Source organism: Alligator mississippiensis, chromosome 1 (genome assembly GCF_030867095.1).
Source record: "Alligator mississippiensis isolate rAllMis1 chromosome 1, rAllMis1, whole genome shotgun sequence".
Classification (NCBI taxonomy): Eukaryota; Metazoa; Chordata; order Crocodylia; family Alligatoridae; genus Alligator; species Alligator mississippiensis.
In genome coordinates this window covers 292,227,301-292,240,102 of record NC_081824.1, presented here as the reverse complement: position 1 = coordinate 292,240,102, position 12,802 = coordinate 292,227,301, and the positions used below count along the sequence as shown (strand labels likewise).

The window sequence follows — 12,802 nt, the reverse complement described above, 5'->3', positions numbered from 1 at the left end:
GCATATAATTAGGGACCCACTTAATTTGTGGTTTTTCAGAAATCATGAAATCCAGACTTATCTGTAAAATCCACAAAATTAACAACAAACTAATTAATTTAAATAAAATGTCAGCTCTCCAGTGGTACTCACTGCCCTGAGGAAAAGGTGCTGGCTGGCGGGTGGCACAAAGGGCAGCAGACAAGATGATGGATGTCCCCTTGTCCCTCCTTCCCCTACCAGAGTCTATCAATCATTGCCGAAGTGGGGCCTCTGCCAATAAGTGCCAAAGGGTAGGACCCAGTGCAAAATGTCTGTGAAATTGGCTCTGTGCGCCATGAAGGGGCCATCAAAAACCCTTTGTCTTGCAGCAATTTAAATAGGTCCCTAGATATAATGTACCCCCAAAACAGAACTTGCACCTTACCTTGGGAAGGCCCCAAGGAAAAAAAAAAATCTTACCTCAGAGTACAGGTAAGTAGCTAAGAGCTTGGGTCTCCAGGACTGCACAACTGGGCTGGAGGGCTGCACACTATGGTTGGGATCTTGGGAGCCATGTGCCAGGGTTGGGGGCTTGGGAGCTGGCCCTGACCCTATGTGCCAGGGCCCAACCTGGCTATACCAGTTCTGAGATCAGAGTCTTGCAGCAGGGTCCGTTTTGGCTGCATTGGCGCTGGGGCTGGAGCCACAATGCTGGTACAACCCAAAACACAGCCCCAGAGACAACACACAGACCCCGACTTAGCACACTGGGTCCAACCAGACAGATGACTCCAGAGCCAGCACATGGAGGTGGGACCTGGAGTGCTAGGTCCAGCCATGAGCCAACCCTGCAACCAGGCTTGATCCAGCATGTAGCGGGGAAGGAAGGGGGAGCTCCCCATGAGTCCGGAAATTTGGCAACGGCAGAAGGGGAGGAGAAGCAGTACCAAGATTAACTGCCATGACTCCGAATCCTGCCACTGCTCTGCCCTCCTCCCTCCCTGCCAAATTTCCAGACCAACAAGGAGCCCTTTTCTTCAAATATAATGATCACCCCAACTGTTCCACAGGTGGCTTGGGGCAGGGGGGGGAGGATGTGGATAATGTGAGAGAAGATCATTGATCCTTATTGGATATTAGTAGGTTCTAGGCACTTCTCTCCTCAGACTCGAGAAATTCTGAACATGTTCAAAAAACAGAATTACAGGTACGTAGAGAACTTTAGGTCAAATAGGGAAATATTCATAGATTGTAAGGGTAGAAGGGACCTCAGAACATCATTGGGTCCAGCCCCCTGCACCAAGCAGGAAAGATAACTGGGGGTCAGGTGACCCCAGCAAGGTGATTGTGTAGTCTCCTCTTGAAGATATCCAGGGTAGATGACCTCTGGAGGGAGCTTATTCCACAGTCTGACACCCTGACTGTGCATACGTTTTTCCTAATGCTGAGCCTGAATCGATCTTCCAGGAGTTTGTGGCCATTACTCCTAGTTTTCCCCTTGGGTGCCCTGATGAACAGTTGCTCACCAAGCCCTTGATGTACTCCCCTAGTGTAGTGGTAAGCTGCTACCAAGTCCCTGCTCAGCCTTCTTTTCTTCAGGCTGAAGAGTCCCAGATCCCTCAGCCTTTCCTCGTATGGCTTGTCATGTAAGACTCTGAGCATACGGGTGGCTCTTCTTTGGACTCTCTCAAGCTTGTCCATGTCCTTGTTAAAGTGCGGTACCCAGAACTGGACACAATACTCCAGCTGCAGAGTACTCTGAAATTAGGCACCTCAAAGGTTAGACTGCTGTTGCATAAAGATTTTTTTGCTATCTCAGTTTTGAATATGTAACTGCACTCATTAATACTGTGAAAAACAATATATGTCCTTTTACACCTTACACCAGCAATGTCAAACATGGGCTACAACACCTTACTGTCTTGCCCGCATGGCTCCCAGTACAGCCAGAATTTGGAGGCAGAACAAGGAGGTGTGGGGGTCCACCACTGAAATCCTTGATGCAGAGCCCTATTAGGGACACATGCCAGTAACAGAGGACAACCTTCACTATCATGTCCATCTGTGGCCCACAAAGAGCCCCACAGCCTGTATCTGGGCTAAGACAAGAGATAACCCTTACCTTATGCAAGTTCCTGATCCTACATTTTTTTAGCTTGGAAAGCTATTTATTAGATTTGTAGGTCACCCTTCTCCAGGAAAGCTTAACATGGTTTACAATAAGAGACAAGATAACTTACAATAAATTATTAAAGTAAGCTAGCATAGCAAATCTGCGCTCCTGATGCAGGAAAATGTCCATCAGTTTTCAGCAGGAGTTCTGTAAGAATATGAACTGCATAGCAAAGTGTGTAAAAATTAAAGTAATCCTTATACTGTGCCACTGATTATTTTTCCTACCTACTGCTGTCATAAACAAAACCGAAATGTAGAATAACCAGTGAATAAAAATTGAGATACAAATTATTTTTCCTCTGAGTCCTCAATAGTGCTTGGTGGATAAATCAATTTCAGGGCCTAGAACGGGAGTGGCCAGCCTGTCACAAGTGGCCTAGGCAACCTCTATGTATGGCCTGTGGCAGATGAGGGAGAGGACAAACAGCACAGTGCCAGGCAGGGCAGGAAACAAAGCAGAGCACCAAATAGAATAAGGACCATGGGGAAGGAAGCAAAACACAGAGCAAAAGATTGGGAAGGGAATACAGACCAGGAAGCAGAAGGCAAAGCAGCAGCTTGGGCAAAAAAAGGGGCTGGGGTATGGCACACATGCCAAAATTTTGTTTAGAACCGTGGTTCTCAACCTTTTTTGTACCAGGACCCATTTGTAAACAAAATGGCATCCCGACCCAGTGGCCAGTCCCGACCCAGAGCCCCTCACTCTCGACCCACTATCCTCTGCCCTCCGCTCCTCTGTGCAGGGTAGAGGACGAGTGTTTGGGGCATAGGGTGCCCCAAGCAGCCCCTCACAAGCTGGAGCTCTGCCAGCCTGCAAGGGAAAAGCCAGTTTCCCACATTTTCCTCCTTTAAAGGAGAATCAATTTTTTAAGTTTGTTCACGACCCTTTCATATATTCTTGCAACCCACAGATTGAGAAACGCTGCTCTAGAACACATCTGTCCATCAACAGACCCTAACTTGCACAGGCTATTCAACACAGCAACAGAAAAGATAGTAAAATGACTGTAAAACAATACAAAAGCAAATGCTTAAAGGCGGTTGTACTAAACACAACCCTCTCTTTTAAAAAAGGATTATATTTAAGCCTAACAGTGTCCTCCTTAAAGAAAAAACACACTCGCCAAGTGAAACACTTGTTTTCATTTACCTGATTTACGCTGTGGTTCAGTCTCAAGGGCCCCAGAGAGGACTTCCTCTATTTTCTGCACTATCTGATCACTCGGATGACTCCCAGCAGTGCCCGACGCTGTGGCATCAGAAGGGACGGCTGGCTCCACCGGGCCCGGGGCTGGGGCCGGCTCACCGTTCTGCTGGCCTTCCACCTTTCCGCTACTTGAGAAAACATGAACAAGGGGGCAGGTCATTCACAGCCTCACTCGCCCTGTGTGAAACCACTTCTTTTTCCTTAACGGCTGCTCTTGCCGTCCAACCGGAAGAACCTTTTCACTCCCTGCACCCCACCCCTAACCCGCGGACCTCCCTGACTCCCCCAAACCTGCGGATGGGAAGGAAAAACTACCCCCCTCCTGCCCCTCCCCCATCCCCTTCAGAGAAAAGGAAAATACGCAGCGGTGTGGGCCGGGCGAGGCCGGGCCCAGCAGGCCAGGGCGGGCCCCGCGCCGCTCTCTGCTCCCTACAAACGGGAAGGGACACGGGGGAAGGGGGCAGCGAGCACCAGCAAGGCCCTGGGGCCCGGCCCCGCGGCCTCCCCTCCCCCCGCCCCGCGCTGACGTTGGAGCGCCCCACAACGGCCGCCCCTCCCCCCTCCGCCGCCCCAGCCCGGCCCCCGGCCCGCGCGGCCCCGGGCAGGCTGCGGGGGTTACCCGCCGTGCTGCTGCTGCTGCTCCTGCTCTTCCTGAATCTCCCGGAATTTGCTGACCACAAAGGACCGAAAGATCTGCTCGATGTTAGTCGCCATGACAGCCCCACCGCGCCGCGCCGCGCCGCACCCCCCCCCCGCACCGAAGAGAGTCTTCCAGAATCCCACAATGCACCGCCACACGGGGGGGGGGGAAGGCCGCGACGCCGCTACCTTTTAAAGGCCTCCTGCTATTGGCCGCTCTCTATGGAACGGCGGGAGGGACAAGACTGCCAGCGCGCCGCTCTGGTGCGCGGCGGACCATAGAGAGTGGCCTGCTGCCTACTTCCGGTTGGGGGGGGCCTGTAGCTACCTCCGAAGCGCCTGGATGTTCCCCTCCCCCCACCCCCCCCCACGAGCCGAGCGGCCATGTTGCTGCACCACGCACCCCCCCCCCCCCCTCGCGCTGCCCCACCCCCACCCCAACGGCCCGGGCCGTGTGCACCCCCTCCCCCACACACCACCCCCCTCCGCCGAGCCGGGAGGCGGGTCTCCCCCGCCCCTCCCATACCCTCCCCTCCCTGGGGGGCCGCGTCCGCCTCCGGGCGAGCGGTGCCCCCTCCGCGTCGCCGCCGTCGCCCCTCACCTCTCGGCGGGACGGAGCCGCGGCCCCGGGGCCATGAGGCCGCTGCCCGCCTGCTCCCGCTCCTTCTCCTCCTGCTGCTGCTGCTCCTGCAGCTGTAACTGCTGCTGCTGCGCGCGGCGGGTCGGCGAGCTCGATGCCCGGCCCGCACCGCGCGGAGCGTCCGGCTGCTGCTGCGCCATGGGCCTCCCTGCGCGGCCTGCGCCTCAGCGTCCCCATCGGGGCGGCGAGCGCGGGGCCCGCACGGGCATCGGGGCGCGGGCGGCGTGCGCGCGACAGGGCGAGCGAGCGAGGGAGGGAGGGAGAGCGAGCGAGCGAGCGAGGTGCGGCTCCCTCCCCCCACCGCACACACCCCACACACACGCACACCCGGGGATCGTCGCGGGGGACGCCCCGGCCCTGCCCCCCCCACACACACGCGGGACCGGCGGGCGGGGGTGAGACTCGGCGCTGCGCTGCAGTAGTGCCCGGGGCTCCGTGTCCCCCACTGCTCAGGCGCTGCCCCACAAGGTGCTGCCCTCAGGGTCACACACATACGGACCCCCCCCCACACACACACACACACGGACCTCTCCCAGGATCTCTCTATCACACACACACACACACACTCTCCCCTCCAGGGCCTCACACACGTGGACCCCCCCCAGGTCTCCTGCACACATAAACAAACCTCACCCTAGGTCTCACACATGCAACCCCCCCTGGGGTCTCGCGCACACACACATGCCCCCTCTACCCCTCCAGGTCTCGCATACATGGACCCCCCGCCTTCTTCCTGGGTTCCTTGCGCACACAAACTTCCCCCTGGATCTCCACATATGCATGCACACACACAGACTCCCCCTCCAGAGTTTCTCTCACACACATGGACCCTGCTGGGTCACACACACATGCATACATATACCCCCCAGTCACACATGCACAGACACCCCACACACCCCTCCCCTGCCTCACACACACACAGACCTCCCCTGCCTACCTCTAGGGCAAGGAATGTTTTCCTGGCACTGCCACACTGGGTTATTGGGGTGCCAGGCCCTGTGACAACTGGAGGACATCTTCCCACAGCTGGAGAGCCACGGGCTCCTGTGAAACCCAGCAGTTACCAGCTCAGGGGGCTGCAGCACCCACCCCCTGGGGTGCCTAAAGATCCTTTCAGAGGTGACACAGGACGTTCAGCCTGCCAATACAAAACCAGCTCTGTTGTTTTTTGGTAGGCAGAAAAATGGCTCATTCAAGAGCTGACAAGGTTCCTTGGGTAAATTTGATATCTTTTATTAGACCAACCCAAATAGTTGGAGAATAGTTATTAAGCAAGCTTTCGGGTTCAAAAACCCTTCGTCAGGCTAAGAAAGTTTCAGCAGTTGGTGTGTGCATTCAAGAGCTGGCATTTTCCAACAGCACCCATGAGTCTATCCAGGGGGCCCTCAAGTCTAAAATAGTCTAGAACCATTCATGTAGCCTCTTAGCCCCCCCCTCATTTAGCACAGCACAGTGTGTCAGGGTGATTCACATGATAAGCTTAGGGATTTCCCATAGGAATCCAGAGCTGTGGTCCCTGAGTTCTCTGTGCTTGAAAAACAGCTCTTGTTTTTTGGTACCAGGTAGGCAGATAAAGAGGGGAAGCCAAGAGCTGGCCTTTTCCAAGGGAGCCATGAGTCTTATCTAGGGGGACCATGAGTCTAAAAAGGTCAGGAATCATGAATGTAGCCTTTTCAGCTCCACCCAGTGCTTTGGCATTTGCATGCTGGGCCTTTGGTAGCAATGGGGCTGCAGGCAAGACCTGCACCTCCAGGGTCTGGCCTGGAATTACCATCAAAGCATCTGGGATTGTATTTATGTTTTGTATTCTTGCATCACCGTGCACTTGACCTAACGAGCACGGGTCTAACCTTTCAGTCTCCCACCCTCCTTGTAGACAGCTTGGGAGTTACACACCTTTAGATCAATTGAGCAATAAATAAGGTGTTCACTTGAGTTGAACTACCTCTGCTGAGTTAATTCAACTGGGGAGAAGCATTTTTTTTCCAGTGAATACATTAGTCAATTATTCTTGTGAAGTTTAAGGGCCCAACAGTGCCAACATTTATGCTTCTGAATAATGTTTTCTAACAGCAGGAATCAAACTGCAGTTGATAGAGCTGTTTACTTGAGGGAAGTTACAGGTTATGTGGCACAAGTTTGCAAAAGCATCCCTGATAAATGAGAACAAATGCATTTCATACCAAGATTACTTCTGACTAATATTTGACAGGGCCCAAAGTCTGCAAAGAATGGTGTAACTACAAAGCCATGTACATAACTATGATTTTAAACATTTTCTAATCAAGTTTTAAATCTGCTACACCTTTGTCTGAAAACGTCATTATAATAAGACTTTACCTTATATAAGCCTTGTCTACACCAGGCGCATTTGACTGATATACAAATATGGATGTACTATAATGGCAGAACCCTCCTTGTGTGAGTGCACACTTGCTATATCAGGAAAGCTGTGTGCTGGTGAAAGTAAGGGTTTCCCTGTTGAACTGCATCTATCCCAGGGGCTTCCACCAGCAGCAATGTTAATTAGGGATAGCAGGGTTGGAGTGTTGTTCCAAAGTTGGGATGTTGATCCAATAAAAGATATCAAAACAAATGGTGAAGGGTTAAACTCAGGATTGCTTGTCCCAAGCAAAAGTGTGGCCTTGAGTTGAGTTAGCTCAACTGATGTAATTTAACTCATTAGATAACCCTACTTAAAATCAATGTAGACACATGCCTCCACTAGCTGTGCTGATGGAGAAACTGGTACAGAAAAAATCCATTATGTATTTAGATATAGATATATATAAATTCCACACAACTCCCTACGTAGACACTGTTAGTGTGGAATATTCTAGACTTCCCTTCCACTCGCCTTGTAAAGAATTTAGCAGTAGTTTAACACCTTTAGATCAACTGGGCAATACATGAGGAATTCACTTAAATTAAACTAGCTTTACTGTGTTAATTTAATTGGGAGATAAAAAGCATTTTTCTTTCAGTCAGAATAAATCTGTAGTGAATTACATCAATCAACTACCTTTGTGAAGTTAAAGGCCCAATATTGCCAACATTTATACTCTTGATAAATGTTTCTAAGGGGAGGGTAGACTATAGGCAATACTACTGTCTACTTGAAGGAAGTTACACAGGTGCATTAATCTTTGTGGGATTACTATTTTTTAGTGTAGGGTTGAAGTGTTATTGTCTCTGTCATGGTCCAGGAAATGTAAGAGGCCAGGATTTTTAGTGATAAATTTTATCAGACTACCTGCATAGTTAGGAAAGCTGTTGGCCAAGTTTTGGGTATCAAGTGCCCTTCCTCAACTCTAGGGAATTTTTTTAAGACCAAAGATTTCTTGAGATACACACAAATATATAAAGTATTTTTAAAAACTTGTACCTTTGAAATTCATAATTGTAAAATATATTATCATGTGAGAATAAAATAATCATAGGGATCTAATTAATTCCATTTTTGATGTATAAACACAAGCATTACCTGAATTTATAGAAATGATATACTCCCATCCAGCAGGGAGTCGAACTGAAACAAAATCAACAGAATTACCTGATAGTATGTTTCCTACTTATATTTACATAGTTTTGCACAAGCCATTGTTCAATCTGCTTTTTTCTCAGAGATCTGATGAAGGGTACAGTGGAACCTGAAAACTTTTCTATGTCCCTTCCAACTATGTAGTTGGTCCAATAAAAGATACCACTCACAAAAATCCTTGCCTCACATGTTTCTTGCACTATCGTGTAACCCCAACACTACCAGAAGAAATAGTGAGTCTCTCTCAGCTAAATTATCTTTTGGAAAGCAAAGTGAAGATCCGGATTAAATTAAAACCATCAATATGAGCAACACCTTTGTGTGTTAAATCACATTACCTTTTCCAGTATCCCACCCTTGGTAAAGCATTGCAACAGTTATAGGAACATTTTGCCTCCTCCTAGTATAACAAATAGTTCTAGTCCAATTAACCCACTGAGCTGTTAATTTCATATTATAAAGTGATGCTATAGTTCATAGATACTCATAGCATCAGTCTGGAGAACTGTTAGCTATAATTTGTTATTCCTCAGTGTATGGTGCTTATCTTGTACTTTCTCCTGTGTTTGACCTATCCAGATTTAGTTGTGCCAGGTAATGAGGTTATTTTTCTGCTTTGGGATAGTAAATATAAGAGGCTGTTTAATTGTAATTCTGTTAATGCAAACTGGTTGGCATAAGTATCTAAGAGGCAAGGATTTTTGTGGGTGATTTATTTTATTGGACCAAGCGCAGGTCTAAAAAGAAATGCATTACATCCAAAAGCTTGTCTAAGTCTATCCCACCCATCCTGTTGATCCAATGACAGATACTGCTCACAAAAATCCTTGCCCCTCACATTATTGCCTGGACCATCAAGACTATAGCATCACCCCCACACAACCAAATCATGTAAATATATTATTTCAAAACCCAGTTACTGTCAGTGATACACATTTTCCGTGCGTTCATTATATGCTTTCTGTTTCTCCTGCCCTTAATTTTATAGCGCTTCTGTTTACTACCCTATTATTTCCTTTTCCTTCCAAGGAAGGGTTAAGAAAGCAGTTGTGAATTCTGGGAACTGTAGTTTGCTGCAAAGGGTCTTTAGAGGATGGTCTCATTCTTTAAAAGCTGGCTGCCGAAGAGTAAGTTTGTCTCTTTGCTCTTTATAAATGTAGATTATACAATATGTTGTTTGTAGACCTTAAAGTTTTGTAGTTAGGCGTTTGTCTGAAGCAATGTTTTGAGAGAAAGTTTGCAAAAAGGAGAGGTTTGTTTGGTAACCTCAGAGATGGCCATGTGCTCTATTTTCCGTGAAAATGGCTTTTCTGTAATTGCAGGGCTAGTAAATTGAATGCCAAACCTTGCTCGTGTTGTTTATGCAAGTTGTTCCTTTCAGGGGGGTTATTTGTACGAGTAGAATAAGCAAGTTTTAATAAATATCACTACAATCAATTGGGGTTGGTGTGATTCACTTTTTTTTTTTTTTTTTTTTTAATGGGTACAGTGTTTGAATTTATTTCCTTCTGCATTTGCGTTTGCTTTAGTACTGAAAAAGGTGTTATGAAAATTGTTTCGTTTCATAACTTCAAAATTGTCTTGCTTCTGTTCAGATCTACCCCTAGGCAGTTTGAATGTAAATTATTTTTTTTTTAACATAACTTGACTTCTTCCATTATGTATGCACATTGGCTTACTGTTGTAGTGCTTTATAACAGCTACACTGTTTTATTTTACTTTAAAAAAAAAAAAGTACTAAAATATTTGCTTTAAAGTAAATGTAAAACTTTTAACTTGTCTCCTTTGAACTTTGACCCACTTCAATAATTCTCTCCCCTGTGTTTTGCAAGTTTGGGGATCTATCAAAATAAATACTTCCCTCTGAAATTCTTCAAGTTTAGATGGAATTCTTCAAGTTTAAATTATTAATACACTTGATATTTTTATGATGTTTTAAAAATGTTTGTTAATTTCTCTGTGTATGTATAAAAAAGAAGAAAACTGCTTCTTTCTTTCTTTTTACTTTGTGAGACCTTTTGCAGCCTTTACACAGGATTTTCTGCTGAGTACTTTTTAAGTTCTTCCTGAATATAATTAGACTTACCAGTGTTTAAGACCCTTTGGGATCAAACCATCAAAGCTTCCTTTAATTTTAATTACTGGAGCTTCAGTGAACCTCTAGTCAAAATAACAACGCAGACTACAGCCTTGGGTTGTATTCCCTCTGGCTGAGGGGAAAAGTATAGAGACGCAGTATAACTTTTATGATACACAGATTATTTTATTTCTAAATTTTCCAGTTGTCTGTTGCTGCCAAAATCCTCTTGTTTCTTCACTGAGAGGTGTCTCTAGTGGGTTATGGAATAGAGAAAATCCCACACAATTTACTGATTCGTTTTGATGCACTGGCTGGGGGAGTAGTTAACTGATTGCACGATTTCACAATGATTACACACTTAATTTATACAACACAATTTTATTTTAAAACTCTTTGCTACGTATATAACACTGCTTAGCTTTAAGAAACACCACAAACATTAAAAACACAATAATTACATATATCAGAAACAATGCTCCGAATGCACTTCCTTCCCAAACAATACTATAAGAATTAGTGTTACAAAAACAACTACAATTACAACTAAAAGTTAAATTTGGATCAATACTATTATTTTCATATTATACTTACAATCCTAGAATTCCAAGAAGCCAAATACCAAAATATGGTTTCATTCCTCAGTAGTACGATTCAATGGGTTGGCCTCAGTAGTACGGTTCAATGAAATGGGCTCAGCAATACAATTCAATAGTCTGGCCTCAGCAGTGATAGGACGAAGTCCCCTTCCTTCAGTCCTTTTCAGGTGCTCCGCGGCTTCAGCGTGAACTAAGAGATTTGTGTTCACGGAGAGGGTGGTTTCAGGTGATCAGTCTGAACCAGGCTATACTTGCGATTTTTCCTTCGTTGTTCTACAAGTATAGTCACCTCCAAATTGGGACAGCAAGTTACCGTTTTTATTGAGCGAGTTGCCATCAGCGGGCTCCTCCTACTCAATATATGGTTGCTCCCAAATTTGTGCTCGGATCTTACTCAACAGATTCTTTTACCTTTGTTGAGCATTTTAAATTACCTTTGGGAAACTTCCATATTACTGCAAATGCCCTTTTCTTACCAACCTGGTCAAAAGGCCTCACGGTTTGATCTCTTGGAATTCAGGATATTTGCTCTCTTTGTAAAAGATTTCTAAAAGATGAAATTTAAATTAAGACTTTAAGCAAAGTCAGGACCTTTTGCACGTAGTCCCCAAAACAATGAACTAGATAAGGAGATAAATCTTATCTTCTTCCTGAAACTGGCTAATGGGCAACCTTTACAAACATTCAAACTATTTCATTCAACATGACAAGAGGCGGCTTGATTCAGTGAGTGGCAATATGGGATTCTAGAGACTTTTGTCCTATTGCCTATCCTGCTGACCCATTATCTCTTGGTGCCTCAGTCTTCCTATTTATAAAAAGGTAGATAAAAAATATTGACTTTCTCTGTAAAGTTATCTGAAAACTCAGCAGCAGCCAGATCCAGATAAAGGACTTAAATTATTGAACCCCACCCAGTTCTTTCAAAGAATGATTGTAGATACATACCCTCAGGGAGGGCTTTCAGCTTTTGCTTCTGAATTGCTGAGCATTTTCCCTATTGCCCTTACTCCAATTTATCCATGTCCTAGAGAGGTCTATGCTTAAAATGGATCTCTTTGCTTAATATTTCCTCTTGGCTACATATGTGGGGTTCCCATTTCAGTATGTGGGGTGTTTGCCTTGCTAGCTTCCAACTCTGCATGAGAAGCTTAAGTTCATGCCTTCACAGTCCTGGATTTCACCAGATGACTAAACTGAAGTGGTGCATCTCCTAACTTGTAGATGCCCAAATCCCTACTGAACCCATCCCTGGGCTATTACTGTTTATTGATTCTCGGTTGTGCTGCAGAGTCAGTTTAATCTTTGTGTCTTTACTTTCAAGATTTTCTAAACAAAGCCTCAGTCTAGAACTTCAAGGGCTCTCCAGTCTATAGCTATATTTAGATACCTGAATAACTTACCCTTATTAGATACCTCACCTTCTCCAACAAGCATTAAAGATCCAGCAAATTCAGAATGAAGCTCAATGGGTGTTGGCTGGTGCTCAATGTCCTTGAAAACCTGACTCCTTTATTTCCTATTCAACTGCTCTTGTATACAAGGTCTAAGTATTTGCAGGGCTGGGGCCTTGGCCTGTAAACATCTCTGGAAAGGACCTCTCTTTTATGAGGGACTGAAAGTTATAGCATGCCTCTGCCTTTTTTTCTCGTTTTAAAAATAGCTCGGGAGCAAAAAAAAAAAAAAAAAAAAATTCCAGCTCTTCTACCAGCCTCTTATTTTTAAAACTGCTATGAACAAAACCATCTCAGCTTTCCAGCATTAAAAGGTGTATGTGGTGTTTTTGAGATCCTGGTAATTGTACTGCTGTCCTAAAATCCTTTGGCTTTTAGCCACACTCAAAGAATGTAGGTTCTCTCTTGATAAGCTCATTGTGTGCTAATCCTTCCTGGAAAAAAACCTCTACACACTGCATATGGCTCTTGCACTTCTTAAGATAAAGGGTGGCTCCTGCTTTAATAAC

The 12,802-nt window shown here is 46.0% G+C and overlaps 2 protein-coding genes across 12 annotated transcripts in view; one reads left to right on the top strand and one right to left on the bottom strand.

The window, feature by feature from the left end:
• SON (SON DNA and RNA binding protein) overlaps positions 1–4,925 on the bottom strand; it is a 64,203-nt gene extending 59,278 nt beyond the window's left edge. For 3 of the 9 annotated variants that reach the window (XM_019476070.2, XM_019476072.2, XM_019476071.2), the window contains exons 1-2: positions 4,584–4,922; positions 3,287–3,471 (exon numbers count right to left, since the gene is read on the bottom strand). In XM_019476070.2, the coding sequence (XP_019331615.2) occupies positions 3,287–3,471; positions 4,584–4,762 (364 nt within the window). In that variant the 5' untranslated portion in view covers positions 4,763–4,922. Of the gene's footprint in view, positions 1–3,286; positions 3,472–3,962; positions 4,133–4,583 lie in introns of those variants that run through there. The other 6 variants (XM_059720693.1, XM_059720694.1, XM_019476068.2 and 3 more) reach the window with 6 other exon arrangements.
• Positions 4,926–9,191: 4,266 nt separating this feature from the next.
• The window catches only part of LOC102567665 (trifunctional purine biosynthetic protein adenosine-3), a 50,290-nt gene continuing 46,679 nt past the window's right edge, over positions 9,192–12,802 (top strand). For all 3 annotated transcript variants that reach the window (XM_019476076.2, XM_019476075.2, XM_014598997.3), the window contains exon 1: positions 9,192–9,290. The gene's annotated coding sequence lies outside the window, so the exon portion shown is untranslated. The remainder of the gene's footprint in view (positions 9,291–12,802) is intronic.